Source organism: Schistocerca nitens, chromosome 9 (genome assembly GCF_023898315.1).
Source record: "Schistocerca nitens isolate TAMUIC-IGC-003100 chromosome 9, iqSchNite1.1, whole genome shotgun sequence".
NCBI lineage: Eukaryota > Metazoa > Arthropoda > Insecta > Orthoptera > Acrididae > Schistocerca > Schistocerca nitens.
In genome coordinates this window covers 440,321,529-440,345,028 of record NC_064622.1, presented here as the reverse complement: position 1 = coordinate 440,345,028, position 23,500 = coordinate 440,321,529, and the positions used below count along the sequence as shown (strand labels likewise).

The 23,500-nt window shown below is 37.9% G+C and overlaps 1 protein-coding gene across 1 annotated transcript in view; it reads right to left on the bottom strand.

Annotated features, from left to right (window-relative positions):
• The window catches only part of LOC126204302 (unconventional myosin-XVIIIa), a 410,872-nt gene that overhangs the window by 167,851 nt on the left and 219,521 nt on the right, over positions 1-23,500 (bottom strand). Inside the window, exons 12-14 of the mRNA XM_049938689.1 lie at positions 18,621-18,807; positions 9,454-9,618; positions 2,204-2,416 (exon numbers count right to left, since the gene is read on the bottom strand). Coding sequence (XP_049794646.1) covers positions 2,204-2,416; positions 9,454-9,618; positions 18,621-18,807 — 565 coding nt within the window. The remainder of the gene's footprint in view (positions 1-2,203; positions 2,417-9,453; positions 9,619-18,620; positions 18,808-23,500) is intronic.

The window sequence follows — 23,500 nt, the reverse complement described above, 5'->3', positions numbered from 1 at the left end:
ATTTCATGGAATTGGTACTAAAGTTGAAAACATACCTCTGTATATATGTCCTTCAGCCCATCTTCAAAACAGGGGAAACTTGTTAATTTTTTTCAGCAATATGCTACTTTCTTGCTCCTATAATCTACAATAAACTGATATAAATGAGGGACTATAATTCCATACATTCAATATAGCATTTAACAAGTACCCCAACAGATCCTGATTCCACACAAAACATTGTAAGTTGGAATTACTCTTTTTTTTATGATTATAGCTTCAGATAATAATAATTTTTTTCTGATTTTATCCTATCTCGAAACTGTTGGCTACATGATTTACACGTGGCATGCACATAAATATTTCAAAATATTATCTACACTGAATTTCACTTGGATTTGTTGTTTAAGTTGTTATTTTTAATGTGCTGATGCCTCTAGTTTTTATGAAAGTTTTGTTAATCAAAAGGTATGGGTAACTGAACTTCTAACTTCAACATAGAAGAGTGAGCTAATAGAAACATCTGATCATACTGACAAACCCATTAAAAGACTGGCATTCCAACTTCTAATAAAATATTTCACTTTCTGTGAAACTAATTGATTTCCTGGATAATTAACATTAAAGATCAGAAGTCATCACATTTTACATTGCAGATTTTGCCTCTGTGTTTGTTAGATTATGACACTATCACGCTTACCAAATAACCCTGTGACGAAACGCGCCGCTCTTCTTCGTATCTTTTCTATCTCCTCTGTCAACCCGACATGGTACGGATCCCACATTGATTTGTGTACATGGTGATGGCGCCCGATAGTGACACAGATGGATTTCATAAGGTCTACATCTACATTTATACTCCGCAAGCCACCCAACGGTGTGTGGTGGAGCGCACTTTACATGTCACTGTCATTACCTCCCTTTCCTGTTCCAGTCGCGTATGGTTCGCGGGAAGAACGACTGGCGGAAAGCCTCCGCGCGTGCTCGAATCTTTCTAATTTTACATTCGTGATCTCCTCGGGAGGGACAAGTAGGGGGAAGCAATATATTCGATACCTCATCCTGAAATGCACCCTCTTGAAACCTGGACAGCAAGCTACACCGCGATGCAGAGCACCTCTCTTGCAGAGTTTGCCACTTGAGTTTGCTAAACATCTCTGTAATGCTATCACACTTACCAAATAACCCTGCGATGAAACGCGCCACTCTTCTTCGTATCTTCTCTATCTCCTCTGTCAACACGACACGGGTAACTGAACTTCTAAATTCAACATAGAAGAGTGAGCTAATAGATACATCTGATCATACTGACAAACCCATTAAACAGACTGGCATTTCAACTTTTAATAAAATATTTCACTTTCTGTGAAACTAATTGTTTTCCTGGATAATTAACATTAAAGATCAGAAGTCATCACATTTTCCATTACAGATTTTGCCTCTGTGTTTGTTAGATTATGACCTTTGCCATCATACTTCTGTTGTCCTGAATTTTATGCAGAAGGTAGCACACTTCACTTATAGATTAAACCATTAATTAACATTTTTGTTTAATTTACTGTAATTTTCAATATGGCACTTGCACCTGTAAGTTATGGATTCATAAACTGGGTTCGTAAACTTTTCCAATTTCCACACCACAATGTATTTTATAAACAAAATAACTTAATACTTATAATCCATCTTGAGTAGCACAATCTAACTGAACAGTCTTACAAATTATCTTTAAACACTCGAGTGCCACCCACAATTCTCAGTCTGTCTCCAGTAATTTTAAACATAGCTGCTTGTGAAAAACTGCACTAAAACTCTGTGTAGTACCAAGGTCTTTGCATCCAGCTCACAGGTTTACTACTTCATGTATATCACCTCTGCGTACTTAGTACCTTAAACATCTTTCTAGCAGATATCTTATGATTATGCAGTTTCATGGACTTGCTTAAATCCACGTGTCAAACATCAGCTTATATTGAACTCTCACAGTTTCATTGTTTCAAAATTAGTGACATATCTTGTGTGGCAAAATATTTTCTCCCATTTCTGTAGCACCTTTCAATTAGCTTTATAAAACTGTGTTTGGCTATTGTGCTCATTCTGGAAATTTGTAATAATAACAGTTCTGACCTTACCTGGCAGGACCTTTATCAAACTGCTCACTGTTACTTATAAGAAAGAGGCATGAAAAAGCTTAAATAAAATGCTGCATGAAAACTGAAGTGCCTACCTGACTGAGCCCGACGCGGTACCCGGAGGGGTCGGTGTCGATGCCGAGCAGCATCTCTTCGACTGCTCGCCTCTCATCTGGTACAGGGCTGGTGGGCCTTGCCTCAGGGGGAGCCAGCAGGCGGAACCTCCGGCGGAACTCCGAGAGGGGCAGGAACTTGGGGAAGCCCTGCTTGTGCAGGCGCACTGCCTCCACCAGCTGCGCTCCTCGCAGCTGCCGATGAAGACAATCACACTGAGTGAATATGAAGTAGTTTGCAATTCTGTATGGATGAGTTTTTCATTGTGGAACATACAATACATGTGTTTCATATGCTGACATGAGAGCAATCCTCTGTTTGGCCGGAAACTTGTCTACCATCCTAGCTGATAAGGCCAGTGATGTAACACATTTTAAAATTTTGTGAAATGTCAGGCCTCCTACCTAAAGTATTGGGGGAAGTAAATCAATGAGCTCTGAGTGGATGGTTCTGCAATGCCTGTTTTTTTGTTTTAGTGGTCAGCCATTCGTGTAACAAACAGCATAACATAAACAATCAGTGGGTTTTAATACATACAAACCGCTTATCTGCGTTAATATAGGCATTTGGAACAAATCTGTTTAATGTATGAACCTGTAAAGTTGTTGAGATGAGACACAGTTCAGCCTATGTGATGTGTATATTGACTTTCAGTAGGGGCACTGAGGACCATGCTGTTGAGCATCCTAAATACAGCATCATCAAATTATCATCAATATTTCAGAAATTCTTTCTGTTAAAACGTCTGGGCTGAGGCCACAGTCAGTGCATCATACTATTCACTAATGTTTTGTCCTTGTCTCTGGGGAAATCTTCAAGGATGAACACTGAGAACTGCAGAGAAAAAGTCATAGGGCCCAAATTTATAACTTTGTTATAACTTGTATAAAGAACACTACAATTTTTAACACAATGTGAAATGCATATGAATCTCTGACATATGACAAAAATTCTCAAATACAAGTCAATTACCATTAAAATTTACTATTAGATTCTGTTTAGACTCAGCATACATGTGTTATTTTATTTCACTCCTTTGTTCCTCCCATTAAAATTATTCTGGGGCTTAGAAGCTTCTATTGCTTGTCTGTACAAGCGAATACGATATGCTTTGTTTTGGATAATATATTAACTTATTTCATAGTCTCCCCACTACAGAATGTGTTCTATTATGGCTGATCTATCAGTTTGTTTGAGGCACTACTACTTTTTGTGGTTCCATTATATAAATTAGCACAGATTCAGAGTATTTATACACACTAGCTGTCACCAATGACTAATGTGCAGCTTTTAAAAATCTACAAAATTCACTATTTTCTTCTTGGTCTTAAACATTTAGCTATCTGAGTTTTCTATACAATTGCCTGTGTTTCTCCTCTGAAGACGTTTCTGCAGATGGGGACACAACATTAATGAATAAATGTATGCCTCAGCCTGTCAGCCTGGATATTGTAACAGGACAAAAAAAAAAAAAAAAAAAAAAAAAAAAAAAAAAAAAAAACAGGCCCTGAAAGCCTACACTGCATTATTGCAAAAATTGCTTTATAATACTCCATTCCAAAACTGCATGTTAAATGGAAACATTAACTGCATATTACAGTTCTCCGTCAATACCTGCAATGTATGGCAGAAGGAATTTTGGGTACTATTTTCACTTCTGCCTTTCCTCTTCTTTTTGAATCGCACAAAGGAAGATCAACTGTTGACAAGCCTCTGTAAGAGTTTTAATTTCTTACCTCCCATAATTATTATTTTGAGAAATATATTACATACCAGAAAGTAGCACATTACCCGACTCTTCTTATACTGTATGCAGAACCCACATTGACTCCTACAGAGGAGAGTTTCAGTCTTTATAAAAGCAACAACAAATGACCATTAAATTGTTTTATCTGCAACTTTCTATTATGAGTATTATGTGGGCATTATTACTGTTGACAAATGAGACTAATTCTGGGACTTCGCCTCTGACACATATGCATGTAACTAATATTCCATTTACATTTTCTCCTCTGCAATGAATGGGCAAACATTCTCCTACTTGATTAGGGAGTGATTCCCTGCTCTCTCCACCTGCTGTGCCTATGTTGGTGTTCCCTTAATCTTAGAAAGCTCCACGTGTGTGCCATACATGCTCTGTTACTCAAAGTAGCGGACCTGAGTAAGTAATGAATGTCTGATCTATTCAAGGTGCCTTACATTTGTATATCTGATAAAAGATCAAGAAATTACCATTCGAGAAGAAAATTCTGTGAGAGAGATCCCAGTTTAAGGATCCATTCAGCTCCAAACCAGAGGGTTACACCCAGTTCTAGATATGACACTGAAAATTGCAGGTCATGCTTCAGCCTTTTATGTTTGTCCAGACTTTGTACGAAGATTATCCATATGCCCAAGAGACAAGTCATACTATGAAACTTCCTTTAGATTAAAACTGTGTGCCGGACCAAGACTCAAACTCGAGACCTTGGCTTGCATGGGCAAGTGTTCTACCAACTGAGATACCCAACCCAGACTCATAACCCATCCTCGCAGCTTCAATTCTGCCAGTACCTTGTCTTCTACTTCCAAGCTTCATAGAAGCTCTTCTGCGAACCTTGCAGAACTACAGTCTGATTTAAAGTAGTCAGTCACTTGATGTTTGCGCTGCGAAGTTGCGGCGTTGTCATGTCAAGCACTGGCTGGAGGCAGCCGCCTCAGCGCATCGCTACCCCCGGCGATAGAAAATAGTTTTAAAGCCTGTATCTTCTACAAAAAGTAAGTAAAAAATTTCACACCCACATATGATGTATATCTCTACAATGTCTTCTCAATCTGTCAAATATCTATTCTTAATTTTAATTAGTACAAGAGTTACGTTAATTTGTTTGAAACCATTTAAATTCTCGATTTCGCAAACAGCTTCTAAATTATCACGTCATTACAGAAAAACTATTGGTGTCACAGCAAAATATTTTTCTCCATTTATTACCAAAATAATGCACTCAGCAAAGAATCCTTAAAAGTTTTCATAGTGCATTACGTTTCTTGTTTATAAATTTCTGAAAACACCCTTTTAAAGGAACCCTATCAGTACTGAACTCGAAACAAGTATGACGTTTAAAATCTCTATCTCCTATAAATATTAAATAAATACTTTGAAATTTACGTACAGTATCGGTCTCAGTGTTATCAATAAGCATATCAAATATCTTTCCTTAATTTTAATTAGGGCCGTTGGTACATTAACTATTTAAGTGTGAGAAATTTTAGCGTCCGGAAAAGTTTTCTTCTTTAGATTGCAAATCTCGAAAACTATTAAACACATTGAATAACATCTTGGTGTATATACAAAATGAAATAGAATTAAAATTCAGTCTAACTTGCTGTAAGGAGATGACGAGAGGTGGCCAAACAGTATTTCTTAGTCTCACTACAAGAATAAGAATTAATCGAAATAAATTCACAAACACAATATTTAATGGCAGTAAGTACACTACACACTCATCAGACAATGCGAAAATGCCGCTTAATTCAGTGTCAGTGGAACTATCCGTTCAAATGGCTCTGAGCACTATGGGACTCAACTGCTGAGGTCATTAGTCCCCTAGAACTTAGAACTAGTTAAACCTAACTAACCTAAGGACATCACACACATCCATGCCCGAGGCAGGATTCGAACCTGCGACCGTAGCGAACTATCCGTGTCACTGCTCATATTGACAGTATAATAAAGTCTTCGACACTTTGTTGTAAGATACCTTCATTGTTCCATGCGTCCTGTATCACTCCTTTCACATGATGCACTTCTGACAGTCTTCCGATGTCACAAATTCAACTGCCTCTTTCAAAAGGCGTTCCACTTCGGTTAATGTGAATTCCTTATTTTCTGCAGCAATATGTCATTTAACCTAAGCCGAAATCAGCTCTATTGCATTGAAATGGCAATGGTAAGGAGGCAATCTGAGCACTTTATGCCCTTATTTTTTTGCTACTTCATCCACAATGTAAATCGGGTTCTTTGGCTTGTGGTGCGATACAAGTTCTAATAATTCTGCCCTTGTCAAATTACTGTCAAACTGTACCTTATATTTCTGTAACCAGCTAACAATGCCGTTTTCCCTCGTTGCCTTTGTGGGTGCTTTATCTTGTATTACTGAGTGATAAGGAGCGTTATCCATAACAATGATAGAGTTTTTTTGTTAAGTTCTGGAGCACACAGTCTTCAAACCATTTCACCAAAGTATTGTGGTTCATCTCTTCGTGGTAGTCAGAGGTCTTATTTGAACTGAATAGCAGCAGACAATTTGGAATGAAACCTTTTGAATTTCCGGCATGTGCTACAATTATCCTTATTCCTCTGCTGATCGGAGCTGCCATACTTCCACTGATGGTACCATCTGTCCAGCCTGTTTTTAAAATGTGTCCTGCATTCACCCACGTTTCATCAAGCCAAACGATATCATCAAAATTTGTCCCCACTAATTCTCTAAGAAAGCGGCATCGGCAGGTTGCAATATCTTGGCGTTCCATTAGTAACTTTCTGCCAGAGATGGATTTATAGCGGAATCTTAACATTTTCATGACTCTTAACAAAGACGATTTACTACCCTGAAACAGGTCAGCCGCTGTGAGGGTAGCATGAAGTTTTTTGAGTGTTGGATACTCTTTCCTCGAATAAAATGCGTATATTTGATGACGAATGGCACCTTCCTGAAAAAGAGTCAAGTTTTGTGACCCTCTTCTCTAGTCGCCTCTTTTTCCCAGGTGTCTCCAATTTAGATTATTCACTTGAGCCTTCTTTCGTGAATTTCTCCTTGCAGATTCTTATTACTGATCGTTCGCTAACTTGCAGAGCAGCTGCAGTTCGTTCCACCACCTTATCCAAAGTAACGAGAGGCCCTACTGCAACCCTCTCTCTCTCAAAATACTCCATTAGGGAACACACGTATTCACGCGCCTGACTGTGTACAACGACGCCATGTCCACCACTTTTTCGAGGTTTCCGAGGAGTGTGCAGCCTCGGCCTCCTCCTCTTGCAACTGCTTTCATCAGACATCATAAACACGCGAAGCTACAAGTCAATCAGATCTCTCACCCGCACGTCTACAACGGCTCGCTGAGGACTGGCTGGCACAATGCCTTAGTCAGCTCAGCAGAGCGAAGTGGCAACGCAGTGGCAGCCGACAGCGCTGGCTGCCATTGGTTTATTGGTGATGGGAGCCCTGCAGCCCATTGCCTGTCAAGTGACAACTAGTTTAAATAATAGTATAGCACTCCTGAAAGAATGGGTATTGGTAGAGCACTTGCCCATGAGAAGCATAGGTTCTGAGTTTGAGTCTCAGTCTAGAACACAGTTTTAATCTGTCAGGAAGTTTCATATCAGTGCACACTCCACTGCAGAGTGAAAATCTCATTCTGGAAACATTCCCCAGACTGTGGGAAAGCCATGTCTCTGCAACATCCTTTCTTCCAGGAGTGCTAGTTTTCGAAGGTTCACAGAAGATCTTCTGTGAAGTTTGGAAGGTAGTAGATGAGGCATTGGCAGAATTGCAGCTGTGAGGATGGTTTGTGAGCTATGCTTGGGTAGCTCAGTTGGTAGAGCAATTAATTGTCCGTGGAAGGCAAAGGTCCCGAGTTCAAGTCTCAGTCTGGCAAACAGTTTTAATCCGTCAGGAAGTTTCACATCAGCGCATACTCCGCTGCGGAGTGAAAATCTCATTCTGGAAGTCATACTATGATTCAAATGTGTTCCAAACAATATAGAGCACCTCGTATTTGTTGCTAAGGCAGAAGGAGACAGCCATACTGCCAATACCAACATTTGCTTTCTATCCAGAGATTGAAAACCCATCACTGCCAGTCACACTTGGGTGTGGTCAAATTGGCCAGAACATCTGCATCCACAGTTGCCATGTGTATTACAGCCCAAAACTCAGTTGCCCTAACAACATTCCAGCCTATGACAACAACTGTATTCTGTCAGTTGTGCCCAATACAATTTCTTCTTGTTTCCCGGCAGAGGCCAGTTCCATCCACAGCTGACCATCTCCCAATAAACAGAACTATCTAATGACATAAAAGAAAGTACTAACCCAAGCCACTAGAGAATAATCAAAGACTGTGGAGAGGTGCCTACAACAAGAGATCAAACTACAGGACTGTGGTACTGTAGGCCACATAAGGCTGCGCTACCAAAATTACAAAATACTATGGATGAAAGCAAGAAATAAAGATGGATCCTTGTGTCTCCTAAGAATCTGCAATATGTCAGATTTGGAGCCAGGTGTGTGATGGAAGTCAAAAAGGTGCAACATTCTGAAGAAAACAGCAGCACAAACATTTTGATGTGAAACAGATGCTCTCTGTATATGGAGAATTGCCCTATCTTCAGTTGCAAGTTATGTACAACCCATTTTATTTCAGAACAATGCCTCACATTGTGCTGCAGACAAATGAGCTCTATGTTTCAGTGTCTTTGCAGTCCCACAATTTAATCTCTAACAGAATGGCGCTCTGTATCTTTTCCGGTGACCTCATTATACTGAAACAGGTATGCCATGTGTCAATGTTACTTTACAGTTCATTTTATTTATTATTTTCTGTACCCTGATTTTTATTGGTTAATAAATGAGATGTATGTGTACTTTGTTGAGGCTTTTATTCAGATATAATGTGATCTGAATATACCAGCACAATCACTTTATTGGGATGTGATCTTATTTTCCTCTACTGACCTATGTGTACATGCCATTTAGCAAGTAAATCAGGATTTATTTAAAGTTTATTATATTACCAATTTTCAATCTTAGGGAGAAAATCTTTTCTTTTTGTTTACATGCATGTCTAATGGTATGACGATGCTGTCAGTATACAATGACCACTAACGGACAGGCAAAACAGATAGCAGTTTTGAAATAAACCAGCACAAATATACACTTGAAAATAGTAAGCAATGGTACAGGCATAATTTTGAATTTCACTGTAACTGCTTAGCATCAATTTAACTCTTAAGTTTTGGGCAGTAGATAAAACAAATAACCACTGAAGAGTGCTGAAGCATTTATGGCGAGGATTATAGAAAAAGAAGATCTTGTTTTACAAAACTAGATTCAACCCATTTCTACCGGTCAACACTATCAAAAAATTGACAGCCTGTGGACAATGTGCAATGTATGAACATATAATTCTTAGTAACTATTTCTATGCACAAGAGAAAATTCCATTTCTTCTGGGAACACAAGAAACATACCTGAGACCTGAGCAATGGTACATTGATAACAAGATCCTCAGCATTCCCTGTGCTGCCAGAACGTGGCAGCTGAGACTTTGCATCAGAAAGCCCAGCATTATGTTGGGGCAAGAAACAGTGCACAAACTTCAGCCGAGTCCTTCGTAGTGTTTCAACAAGGCCATCCTGAAAATGAGTAACAGTATCACATAAAACTGCAACAGACCGTGGCTGTAATAATTTTTACACAATGAATTCTAAGTTATAGCAAATACATGACAAATTTCTCTTAGTATTTTAAACATAGCTGCGCTACAGCAACAGTTCCACGTCATAAGAATAAATAACAGCCAACCAGTTGCGAAAGATAAAGTAATCTTTACCTAGGTTTCAATAGTTATAAAACTATCTTCTTCAGAAGATGGCCTGGAGACAATGAACATCATTAGTATCTTAAAGGTATGAAACGTGAGTCAAGAATAAAATGTAACATATATTAGGAGAGTCTTGTATTATAACATGTGAGAAGAACTGCTGATACTTACAGTGTTAAATTGACATGGAGTATTATATCTTAGTCGTTTTTACAACCATCTACGTAACTCAGTTATTATATATAAAACATAGCCCTGAGTACAGGGTTAGTCAGACACACAAATAAGAACATAGTGGCTAAAGAGCGTACGGCCGACTGAGTAAAATCGGCCAGCGTAGTAGCACTGCAGCCAGGGCAGGTGTCGCTCAAGTCGCGAACTATGTGCCGAATGGCGTACTGAAATAACATGTAAAATATCAAATTAAATGCATCCTTAGATAGAGTACCAAAAATAATGGAAATCAATTACCACTCCCGTTATGACATTGTGGGAGTTATAGGAGCAATATCATAGAGACGATCATCAAAAAGACATGTGGCGCTTCCGCCGTGAATAACATGCAGTGGCCTGTACAGCCAGAATATAAAAGTTGTATTATCATAATAGTGAAGCGCATAAGTAGTATATAAGTCAGAAAAATTGTAAGAAAAACAGTGATGGCTCTTAAATTATAATTACGAAACCTGGGTGACAGTCCAGTTAATACACATTTAAGAAAAGAGAAAATTTACATGAGGGCCAATGTAGTGGCAACCATACATCGTGAGATAGACACATTATATAACTGGTAGTGAGCTAGAGGAGTAGAAAGTGCATTATAGCTTCCTGAGGAAACAGACTACCGAGGTTACTAACGATAATGTTATATATTAAACAGTACGGGTTTAAAGCCTTCAAAAAATTGTCTACAGGCGAGGTTCAACTGATCATTCAGTATATTGCCGTCTTTAAGCTCTAGATGTTTGAAAATAAATAACTCTTCCCACAGATCTAGTCTACGTCCTTTGGCTTGTCTGTGTAGGATAACCGTGTCTTCTAATTGTTTAGGCGTATGGCCGGCGATCAAGAGGTGCTCAGCAAAAGTAGAGTTGCGAATATTCGTTCCTTTTTTACCTAATAAATGTTCTTTATATCGTGTTTTCACGGCTCTGCCTGTTTGACCAATGTAGTAAGAGGGGCAGTTGTTACAGGTTAGTTTGTAAATACCTGAATTAGAAAACCAATCTCTGGCGATCTCTATTGACTGTACAAGATTTCTTTTTAAACTGTTACCTGTAGAGAAAGAGACGTTACAGTTATATTTTTTATTTAGAAGACGTTTGATCCTATAAGATATGTTACCTAAGAAGGGGATGGAAATAAATTTTTTAGTTTCTAAGACATCTGTGGGGAGGTTATTTCTCAAGGTCGAACAATTTTTGGAAATTTTCTTATTGAGCAGGTAATCGATCATATTCGGGTTGTACCCATTATTGACCGCAATAGTTTTAATGACATTCAATTCCTTTTTTTGGGCCTCAGGCGATAAAGGAGTGGTTACCATTCGATGAATGGCGGAATGAAAAAATGCCAGTTTATGAGCTTTTGGATGAGTTGAGTCAGCAGGAATGATATTATCTGAAAAAGTTTCTTTACGGAAGATATTAAAATGGAAGGTGTTATCTTGTATAAAAATTGTTAAATCTAGAAAATTTAGTTCGCGTTTATCATTTTGAACCTCTTTGGTGAAGGAAATTTTTTCATGAAAACCGTTGAAAGTGTTAAAGAGATGCTCTAGCTCAAGATCAGTGCCATCAAAAGCAATGAAAATGTCGTCAACATAACGTGCATAATAGCGGATTTTTTGGCGTAATTCTGAATTAGAATTGAAGAACGTTGTTTCAAGGGCGTTGATGAAAATTTCTGCTAGAATACCGGCAAGGGGGCTACCCATTGCTAGACCATCCGGTTGTATATACATTTTCCCATTAAATGTGAAATAATTGTATTTTAAAACGACCCTTAGCAAACTAATGAGTTCCGCAATCTGTGTTTCACTTAATTTTTTATGCTTTAGAAGATTCTCTTTTATAAGGTCTATGGTTTCATCCACCGGAACATTTGTGTAAAGACTGACGATGTCAAAGGACACCAGTCTAGTGTCAGATGTACAATGTACCGGCTGAATATTGTTAATTAATTCCTTACTGTTTTTTATAGAAAAATTATTTTCAAATATAAAAGCATCTTTAATTTTATAATGAAGGCGTCTTGCAAGTGTATGATGTGGACTGCCTATACCATTCACTATAGGGCGGATAGGGTGGTTTCGTTTATGCAGTTTAAACTGGCTTCTCAGTACGGGTGGTTTCGGGTTCATATTTATAAGCTCTTTCTTTTGAAACTTATTAAACAGGCTGACGGAATTAGTTAAAGTACGCCGGATTTCATCCTGCAGCTCAGCAGTAGGATCTACAGTAACCTCGGTGATATCGTTTTCCTCAAAAAACTTTACAGTCTTTTCTATGTATTCATTTTTATACGACACGACAGTAGTGTTCCCTTTGTCACTCTTAGTGATTAAGGCCTCGTGCTCTCTAAGTTTGTGATTAATGCTTTTTACAATACTATATTCATCTGATTGCACATTAGAGGATAATTTAATTTCTTTTTCTATTATGTTGTTACATTCGTAGGCACATTTGACTTGCTCTGTTTTCTCTAATTTCAGAGATTCTAAAACGATTTTTAGATCTACAATAAGATTACAAACAGCATGATGTTTATCGAGTTTAGTAGGCAAATTATATTTAAGGCCTTTACGCAACAAGTCATTTTCGGTCTGCATAAAAGAAATATTGGTTTTATTTAATACTCTATCATAAAATAGGCGCTTAACACTATTGTCTGCTATATTAGCACTTTCACTTGTGGTCCTGTTACTAAATTTCAAAAGCTTTTTTTCATGTCTAGCTTTGATTATTTCTTTACGATTAAAGAGCCATTCATTAATACTATTCCATAAGTGATCAATTTGAAAGTTACAAAGATCTTTAAAAGCTTTAGTTAAAAACAGGTGTATACAGTATGCTTCACTATTAAGAACATCTTTTTTCTTATACAAATTTATTGTGCTCTCCGAAATAGTTAAATGCACTAGCTTCTTTTTAATAGAAGGAACTCTGTTACACTGTTTAAAGTTTACGTACGCCTTCACATAATCAGGAATAATGTCTTTCTCTAGGCACTGGTGATTAAAGTCAATAGCCATACTTGCTTTTACAATTTTTAATTTGATGTTCATATACCTGGATGCAGCTTTGGATACCTTGGCAGGCAGGAATTTCAGTATTTTAAACATAGCTGCGCTACAGCAACAGTTCCACGTCATAAGAATAAATAACAGCCAACCAGTGGCGAAAGATAAAGTAATCTTTACCTAGGTTTCAATAGTTATAAAACTATCTTCTTCAGAAGATGGCCTGGAGACAATGAACATCATTAGTATCTTAAAGGTATGAAACGTGAGTCAAGAATAAAATGTAACATATATTAGGAGAGTCTTGTATTATAACATGTGAGAAGAACTGCTGATACTTACAGTGTTAAATTGACATGGAGTATTATATCTTAGTCGTTTTTACAACCATCTACGTAACTCAGTTATTATATATAAAACATAGCCCTGAGTACAGGGTTAGTCAGACACACAAATAAGAACATAGTGGCTAAAGAGCGTACGGCCGACTGAGTAAAATCGGCCAGCGTAGTAGCACTGCAGCCAGGGCAGGTGTCGCTCAAGTCGCGAACTATGTGCTGAATGGCGTACTGAAATAACATGTATACACCTGTTTTTAACTAAAGCTTTTAAAGATCTTTGTAACTTTCAAATTGATCACTTATGGAATAGTATTAATGAATGGCTCTTTAATCGTAAAGAAATAATCAAAGCTAGACATGAAAAAAAGCTTTTGAAATTTAGTAATAGGACCACAAGTGAAAGTGCTAATATAGCAGACAATAGTGTTAAGCGCCTATTTTATGATAGAGTATTAAATAAAACCAATATTTCTTTTACGCAGGCCGAAAATGACTTGTTGCGTAAAGGCCTTAAATATAATTTGCCTACTAAACTCGATAAACATCATGCTGTTTGTAATCTTATTGTAGATCTAAAAATCGGTTTAGAATCTCTGAAATTAGAGAAAACAGAGCAAGTCAAATGTGCCTACGAATGTAACAACATAATAGAAAAAGAAATTAAATTATCCTCTAATGTGCAATCAGATGAATATAGTATTGTAAAAAGCATTAATCACAAACTTAGAGAGCACGAGGCCTTAATCACTAAGAGTGACAAAGGGAACACTACTGTCGTGTCGTATAAAAATGAATACATAGAAAAGACTGTAAAGTTTTTTGAGGAAAACGATATCACCGAGGTTACTGTAGATCCTACTGCTGAGCTGCAGGATGAAATCCGGCGTACTTTAACTAATTCCGTCAGCCTGTTTAATAAGTTTCAAAAGAAAGAGCTTATAAATATGAACCCGAAACCACCCATACTGAGAAGCCAGTTTAAACTGCATAAACGAAACCACCCTATCCGCCCTATAGTGAATGGTATAGGCAGTCCACATCATACACTTGCAAGACGCCTTCATTATAAAATTAAAGATGCTTTTATATTTGAAAATAATTTTTCTATAAAAAACAGTAAGGAATTAATTAACAATATTCAGCCGGTACATTGTACATCTGACACTAGACTGGTGTCCTTTGACATCGTCAGTCTTTACACAAATGTTCCGGTGGATGAAACCATAGACCTTATAAAAGAGAATCTTCTAAAGCATAAAAAATTAAGTGAAACACAGATTGCGGAACTCATTAGTTTGCTAAGGGTCGTTTTAAAATACAATTATTTCACATTTAATGGGAAAATGTATATACAACCGGATGGTCTAGCAATGGGTAGCCCCCTTGCCGGTATTCTAGCAGAAATTTTCATCAACGCCCTTGAAACAACGTTCTTCAATTCTAATTCAGAATTACGCCAAAAAATCCGCTATTATGCACGTTATGTTGACGACATTTTCATTGCTTTTGATGGCACTGATCTTGAGCTAGAGCATCTCTTTAACACTTTCAACGGTTTTCATGAAAAAATTTCCTTCACCAAAGAGGTTCAAAATGATAAACGCGAACTAAATTTTCTAGATTTAACAATTTTTATACAAGATAACACCTTCCATTTTAATATCTTCCGTAAAGAAACTTTTTCAGATAATATCATTCCTGCTGACTCAACTCATCCAAAAGCTCATAAACTGGCATTTTTTCATTCCGCCATTCATCGAATGGTAACCACTCCTTTATCGCCTGAGGCCCAAAAAAAGGAATTGAATGTCATTAAAACTATTGCGGTCAATAATGGGTACAACCCGAATATGATCGATTACCTGCTCAATAAGAAAATTTCCAAAAATTGTTCGACCTTGAGAAATAACCTCCCCACAGATGTCTTAGAAACTAAAAAATTTATTTCCATCCCCTTCTTAGGTAACATATCTTATAGGATCAAACGTCTTCTAAATAAAAAATATAACTGTAACGTCTCTTTCTCTACAGGTAACAGTTTAAAAAGAAATCTTGTACAGTCAATAGAGATCGCCAGAGATTGGTTTTCTAATTCAGGTATTTACAAACTAACCTGTAACAACTGCCCCTCTTACTACATTGGTCAAACAGGCAGAGCCGTGAAAACACGATATAAAGAACATTTATTAGGTAAAAAAGGAACGAATATTCGCAACTCTACTTTTGCTGAGCACCTCTTGATCGCCGGCCATACGCCTAAACAATTAGAAGACACGGTTATCCTACACAGACAAGCCAAAGGACGTAGACTAGATCTGTGGGAAGAGTTATTTATTTTCAAACATCTAGAGCTTAAAGACGGCAATATACTGAATGATCAGTTGAACCTCGCCTGTAGACAATTTTTTGAAGGCTTTAAACCCGTACTGTTTAATATATAACATTATCGTTAGTAACCTCGGTAGTCTGTTTCCTCAGGAAGCTATAATGCACTTTCTACTCCTCTAGCTCACTACCAGTTATATAATGTGTCTATCTCACGATGTATGGTTGCCACTACATTGGCCCTCATGTAAATTTTCTCTTTTCTTAAATGTGTATTAACTGGACTGTCACCCAGGTTTCGTAATTATAATTTAAGAGCCATCACTGTTTTTCTTACAATTTTTCTGACTTATATACTACTTATGCGCTTCACTATTATGATAATACAACTTTTATATTCTGGCTTTACAGGCCACTGCATGTTATTCACGGCGGAAGCGCCACATGTCTTTTTGATGATCGTCTCTATGATATTGCTCCTATAACTCCCACAATGTCATAACGGGAGTGGTAATTGATTTCCATTATTTTTGGTACTCTATCTAAGGATGCATTTAATTTGATATTTTACATGTTATTTCAGTACGCCATTCGGCACATAGTTCGCGACTTGAGCGACACCTGCCCTGGCTGCAGTGCTACTACGCTGGCCGATTTTACTCAGTCGGCCGTACGCTCTTTAGCCACTATGTTCTTATTTGTGTGTCTGACTAACCCTGTACTCAGGGCTATGTTTTATATATAATAACTGAGTTACGTAGATGGTTGTAAAAACGACTAAGATATAATACTCCATGTCAATTTAACACTGTAAGTATCAGCAGTTCTTCTCACATGTTATAATACAAGACTCTCCTAATATATGTTACATTTTATTCTTGACTCACGTTTCATACCTTTAAGATACTAATGATGTTCATTGTCTCCAGGCCATCTTCTGAAGAAGATAGTTTTATAACTATTGAAACCTAGGTAAAGATTACTTTATCTTTCGCAACTGGTTGGCTGTTATTTATTCTTATAAAATTTCTCTTACTTTCAAAGCAATGCTTTTAGGACAAGCAGGAAAGAGCAAAAAATTGCAGTAGATCCTAAAGTTTTGAAAAGTAAACGAAAAAATATTACAACTGGTTTCTATACAGACATTAATGACTGGCATAAACCACGTGTTTAATCCACATTAGCCTTAGCTTCTACAAATATAAATATCTAACGAAGATATTTTAAAACATATCATTTATTTAGAAACACTCGTTTCCATCAGTGAAAACGTGGGAACTCACTATGTTGCCAGTTTCTCTTTGAAAATATTTAGTCGTAGTCTTATACATCCCATTTGTGTAGTTTTTGATTGCTGCTGTAGCCCGTAAAAAGTGGATGGTGGAAAAAGCAATCCCAAATCTACATGATGTGGTTTGGATGGTAGCAATATAGAAATTTACTTCACATAGTACTACTGACAACATGCATATGACTAGCAATGTTTGCTATCCATTACACATACATCACAGAGGGGTATCCCAACTAGTTCTGATGCTAGAGTAAATAAAGACTATTTTTCTTCCTTTTAGACAACAATTACCCAATAATGTATCAAAATTAATTCACCTGTCATGTTATCAAAATTCTTTTTATCTACACAGTAATTTATATTTTGCTGATTCCTACGGTGTAATTAGTGCTGATAAACTTGTACTTTAAAGAACAATCTGTTACTTAAATTTTCATATACCATATGCTTTAAAATTTTTGAGTCCGCTAATAAAATTATGCTAGAACATCAACCTGGACTGATACGAGGCATGTTTTTTAAGTAAGTACAGTTTTAAAATTAAAAAAGGGCGTGCTAAGATATCTCAATAATTTTATTTTTACATCAAAGCCTGTACCTTAATCTATGCACTAACGCCATTACAGTCTGATTCTTCCTTGTTTACATTGTGTAGTGAGTGTTTAAGATGCCTCCAATAATCATGAGTCCCACCGACTGTGAAGTACGGGCTGTTATAAGATTTCTTAGTGCTAAAGGGATAAAAGCGATCGATATTCATCATGAGATCTGTGCAGTTTATGGGGAAAATATTATGAGTGATGGAATGGTAAGAAAGTGGGTGAGAGCATTTAAAGATGGCTGCACAAATGTGCATGATGGACAACTCTAGATCATTCTCTGTACAGCCCCAATCTTGCACCCAGTGACTACCATCTGTTCCTGTACTTGAAGAAACACCTGGGCGGTCAGCGTCTTCAAGACAATGACAAAGTCAAAACAGTGGTGATGCAGTGGTTACCAAGTCGGGCAGCAGACTTCTATGAGGAGGGTATTCAAAAACTGGTACAATGTTATGACAGGTGCCTCAATATTGACAGAAATTATGTAGAAAAGTAGATTAAGGTACAGGCTTTCATGTAAAAGTAAAATTATTGAAATATCTTAGCATGTCTTTTTTTAATTTCAAAACTATACTTACTTAAAAAACACGCCTCGTAAAAACAACAAGTTTGCTGATCACAGACATGTGCTTGATTTTACATAATACGCAGTAATTTGAAACTTACTCTAATTTGAAGACGTTCAAATTAAAGGAAAAGTGTTCAGACTTTATCATTAAGCTTGCTGTAGCCCCCCCCCCCCCCCCTCCTTTTCCATTTCCATATGTCTATGAAATAAGAACACCTGAGAGAATATCTTACAATTTCTTAAATTACATTTCCATTTTAGAAGATAGGCAAATACAGTGTCACATCATTCTCTGTCTGGTGGAAATTAGTAATTCTTGCAATCAAACCTTTTGCCAGTAGCAGTCAGAAAATAATAACTGTTAACATTACTTTTAAAAAAATTAGTCCATTGTGCAGATTGATTAAAAAGAAGCATCAATAGTGAAGAGTTAACAGTGTACTCACCACAGTGAACTTGACTTGCAGGCAAACGGATTTTCGTTTGATACCCGCAGCTCCAGCTGTGAATGTTCTGCGTATGCTTGATGCTCTCCTTAGTGACTGTGTGCCTTCAATTCCCACAACTGAGCCACCCAGCGTGCTTGAAACTCCGGTGCCACGGATACTCACAAACAGCTGGCTCATTTCTTCCCTGCAGAAGAAAATGATGTAGTAATATTTTATATAATTTGAAAGTGGCAATAACAATTTACATTTTAAAAAGAATGAAACCCACTTGAAAATGGAGGTACAATTGCAGTTCAAAGCTTTTTTTATAACTTCCTTGGCGAACACTGTATGTGCTCTATAGTTAGATTAAAATTACTTATTAGTTGACACTCCATATCTTGTAACTTATTTCTCCCAATAAGAACTCACAATGTCACTATTTCCAGTCCGCAACAACAGAGCATCTGCCACTAGCAATTTCCATGTGATGCACACATAATCTGTTATTGTGTATAATAACTGGTGGTCAATTGAACGGTCACCTGCAAAATGCATTTTGCCCATGTTGTCCGAGTCTTAACCAAGGCATAGCTGACAGCCAAAATGGCAATGCTGGAGTGCCATGTGAAAAATTTCAAATAACAAAAAGTTTTAATCAAAGTGGAGCTTTACTTTCTCAGGTAAACATCAATGAACTAAGGCTCCTCTTTTCTCTGTTTGGAACAATATCCTGCATTTCATGTTAGTGGCAAAATGCAAATTTGTTAACACTGCTATTATCATTTCAGCTCATCTTATTCAATTTGCATTAAACTCTACATTTATCTTCTTTTTTTAATTATTGTTAGCATACTGCAACTGACAACAAGTTCATATTCCAAAGACATGGGCATTTTATATAGGCATCATTTATTTTTGATGCTGTTATCTCATCACAATTTCAATCCTTACATGCTTAGGCCTACAAATTCAAATTTGTAGAAATTATTATATGCTTTCTTTACTATCTTAAAGAACCTCAAAAATCAAAATTCAAAACAGTGCTTGCAGATTTCAGACTTTCTTAGAATTTTTGTTACTAGCTAATATCTTTCTGAAGCAACAGAGTATCATATTTTCTCTCTGAATATTTCATTGCACTTACAAACACACTTAAATTTTGGGTCACTTTGCATTTATCTCTAGTTCCCCTTTTCATATTCATTCTAGAACCAAGTTCAAAATCAAGAATTTTTTCATTTAACTCTCCTCTTTCTAAGCATATCTGATTTTCTTTAAGTTGGCTTAGCTATTCTCGAAGCAGTAAGAAAAATATAAGGGAAATATCAACTTCATTTATTTTGAACTTCTCCTTAAATTCACATACGAAAAACAATAATTTTTTATCCAATGTCCCTCATGTGTTTTTTGAAGTAGTTCTTCAAACAATCGTCAGTGATAATGAATAGATATTTTAGAACATTTTAGTATTCTTGATCTTTTCTGTTTCTCATTCTGACTTAGTTAAAAAAGTATTTCTTCTGAATTTCTCTATCATTTCTAGTCAGCAGCAGCAGCCAGCACTGGACAACCAGACCTGTTGAGTTTCTTTACAGATGTCCCATCCTATGTGGAATCACCGTATCTGTCACAGTGCTCATCCAATGCTCCTCACAATTTTTCTTGAAGAGTCTCTCCTGTACTAAGAAAAATTTAGATGCAAGTGATTTTTGATGGTAGGAATGGTCACTAGAAATTACTGAGATATTCTATGTATGTTTCTTATGTGGAGAATGATGCTTTACAAGAAACTGCAAAGAGAAATTTTGTGTACAGGCAAGTATTCTTTCAGTGAGGATTTCAGAGGTTTTACTGTTTTTCAATAAATAACATTCTTCAAATGATGTTTTCTATTTAAAATAGTTAGCTAGAAAGAAGTAAGGGAATGAAAAGAAATAAAAGGATAACAAAGATTATCGTAGTGGTGCCAATAAAATTAGCGATAGTAAATACAGTATGAGACAGAAGTCATATCATACAGTTACTGTGTGCTACATACATATCTTATGGGACAGTCTGACTCTGCAGTCTTCAACTAACATTTTAATATTCTTCAGCAGCATCAGCTAAGAAAGATGATTATTATTGTGAAGGTTCTTTAAAATACGAAAGATGTGCTCCACTGTTATTTTATGTAATTTTTGTTCAACATACGTGCAGGATATGAACCATTCACAACGAAAGAGAACTGACCAAATCTGTCCTGACACACATTCTCAAACTTTAATGTCAGAGACTATAAAAGTCGTTATAGATATTTGTGCCAACTTATTAACCAACTGCAATGGAATAGCAAAAATTTGTGCAATTTTAGAAAAGGAGAGCCAGAAATTGAAGATAAAACAGATCTAGGACATGGTTGAAGTAACTACATGGCACTACACTGGAGTGCACAGTAACTCACTGGTTACCACACCTATCACCCACAGCGGACATCATTTGGGCCACTATGCAAGTGTAGTACGCGTCTAAATTCAAACGGTGCACCTACAACTACACGAGATGGCCAAAATGGGCAGCACAGTCAGTGACTCCCATCACCCAGTCCACTGTGTGTATGAGCACTATTCCAGCAACATCTGTCAGGGATAGTGACTTTATACGGACTTGCACAAGCCTCCAGACCTTCAGTTGTTTATGTATTCTTTACATGTAACTACCTTCATTGCAATCTTGTTGTCACTCTGTGGACCAACAAATTGTATCTCTTTTATGACTCACTCTTTCTTAGTGTTCCTTAGAACACGAGTGGTGACAACAAGGGTTGAATTCTTGCATTTTCAGGTTCTGGGGTTTTCTGCCATTCGGCTCTTTCATGTAGGCTTTACTCAGTCCATTCTGCAACAACAGCAAGGACATATGGCCGTACCAGTGCTGCTTGCTTTTTGTGGTAAGTGTAGTTTTCTGTCCTCCTACCGCAGCAATCATGCTGCTGCTGGGCGGCTGAGCTTCATGAATTCAGTTGTAAGTGTTGTTCGTCACAGTGAAGTCTCAGGAGTCTTATGCAGATGCCATGGTAAGAGACACAATCAGTCATTCAGCCCCAGATAAGATGGGTGTGTTAACATGTCCTTCAGCTTGAGGACTCTATGTTAAAAGATGTTTTGAATACTGCACAGACGCTCAAGGTCTCTCGTGCTGCGGGCCACCAGTTAGCCTGGCCACATGATGAGACGCAGGTCTGTGAGGTGACGCAGGGTGACTCACGGTGAATTTTTGCAAACCACACAACTGAATGGTCCTGCGCATGTTAGAGCGCAGCGTGACGTGACATAGTTCCTGCGCTTGGTGACCCTGTGGACCGCAGTCTCCTGTACGCAGTTAACTGCGAGGATCATGGTGGTTCTGGCTGTTGGTAGTTCGAAATGGAGGAAAAGTTAATTGAAGCCATACGTGTTTGCAAAGTTCTGTATGATACAAGGCATGAAGACTACTTGGAAACGAAGCTGAAAGCTGAGAAGTGGGAGGAAGTGGCCAAGGAAATGGACATACGAAATGGTAAATTGCATTGTAATTCGCTGTTAACATTCTACATTGACACTGTTAAAACTCTGTAGCAAATTTCCATGATGTGCTCTGTCCTGGTTAAATGTTTATCAAAAAAGATGCCTAGGTTCCTTACAATATCATTCCTTACTAGCGTGTAGCCCTCCATATCAACCAGTGAAAACGGAATAGATGGATTTAACGATGTCTTTGATATCAATATAGAATCGAAACTGTAGTCTGAGTAATGACACAAAGTTCTCTTAGGACTGTTTAAATTGATTTGTTGTTGGATAGTCCTAATGACTAAAGGATTCTGTTTCTGCTACGAAAATACGGTTTCTGTTAATTGATAATAATGAAATTTGCTCACTTCTCGCTATATATACAGTAGCCCTGGTGACAGCAAGGGCTTTTCTCACCAGCTACTCTGCCCCTTCTGACTCACGCCATATGGTCCGCTTCGGGCCTTCTTTGGTGTGAGAACCTGTAGCCAGTTTCATCAAAGCGGTGTAACACACCGTTTCGAACTCAAACTCAGAATCGGAATCCGATTCTGAACTTATATCCATTAACATAGCAGAAATAGTCGCCATCTCTGCCAGAGCCAAAGTTCCTCAGCAAACTGCGTATTGAAACTGCGATCCAACTTGCGATGATTGTCGCCGTGACTCACGCTGCCGTGAGGAATTCGGGGTGAGCCCCCCTGCGTCACATCACGGGCCTGCGTCTCATCTTGCGGCCCGCCTTAGAGCCTTAGAGTGATGTCACCATTATTGAAAGCATGCAACCCTGGCACATGGAGTCTATCATGCTGGGGAGAGAGTAGGTAGCTGCAGCACAAACAAGCCAACTGGGTCGACTTGGACAAACATGTAATCAGCAGCAGAAACAGTGAATGCCACTTCCTTCATGCCCCTCTTGTTTTGTACAGCACAAGCAGCCAGCCTGTCCCAAGCAGTGGATCTCTTGACATCTGCCAGATGGCTACCATCCACATCACCAATCCCGTCCACCAGTTGCCTTGGAATCTGGACATAGTGGGGTTGCCCTTGCCCCATTCACTTTCGACCCAGGAAGTCTCTTCAATCACAGCATTATGGACGGTAATGCTTTTTCTCCCTCCCCTCCTCCTCCACAAAGAATTAGGGGTATGTTATGCCTACTGTCCATAGCAGTTGTCAGTCGGAGCACTACTGCAAGCGTAGTGTGCACTGACATTAAATGGCATACATGCATGAACCACAAACCATGGACCTTGCCGTTGGTGGGGAGGCTTGCGTGCCTCAGCGATACAGATAGCTGTACCGTAGGTGCAACCACAACGGAGGGGTATCTGTTGAGAGGCCAGACAAACGTGTGGTTCCTGA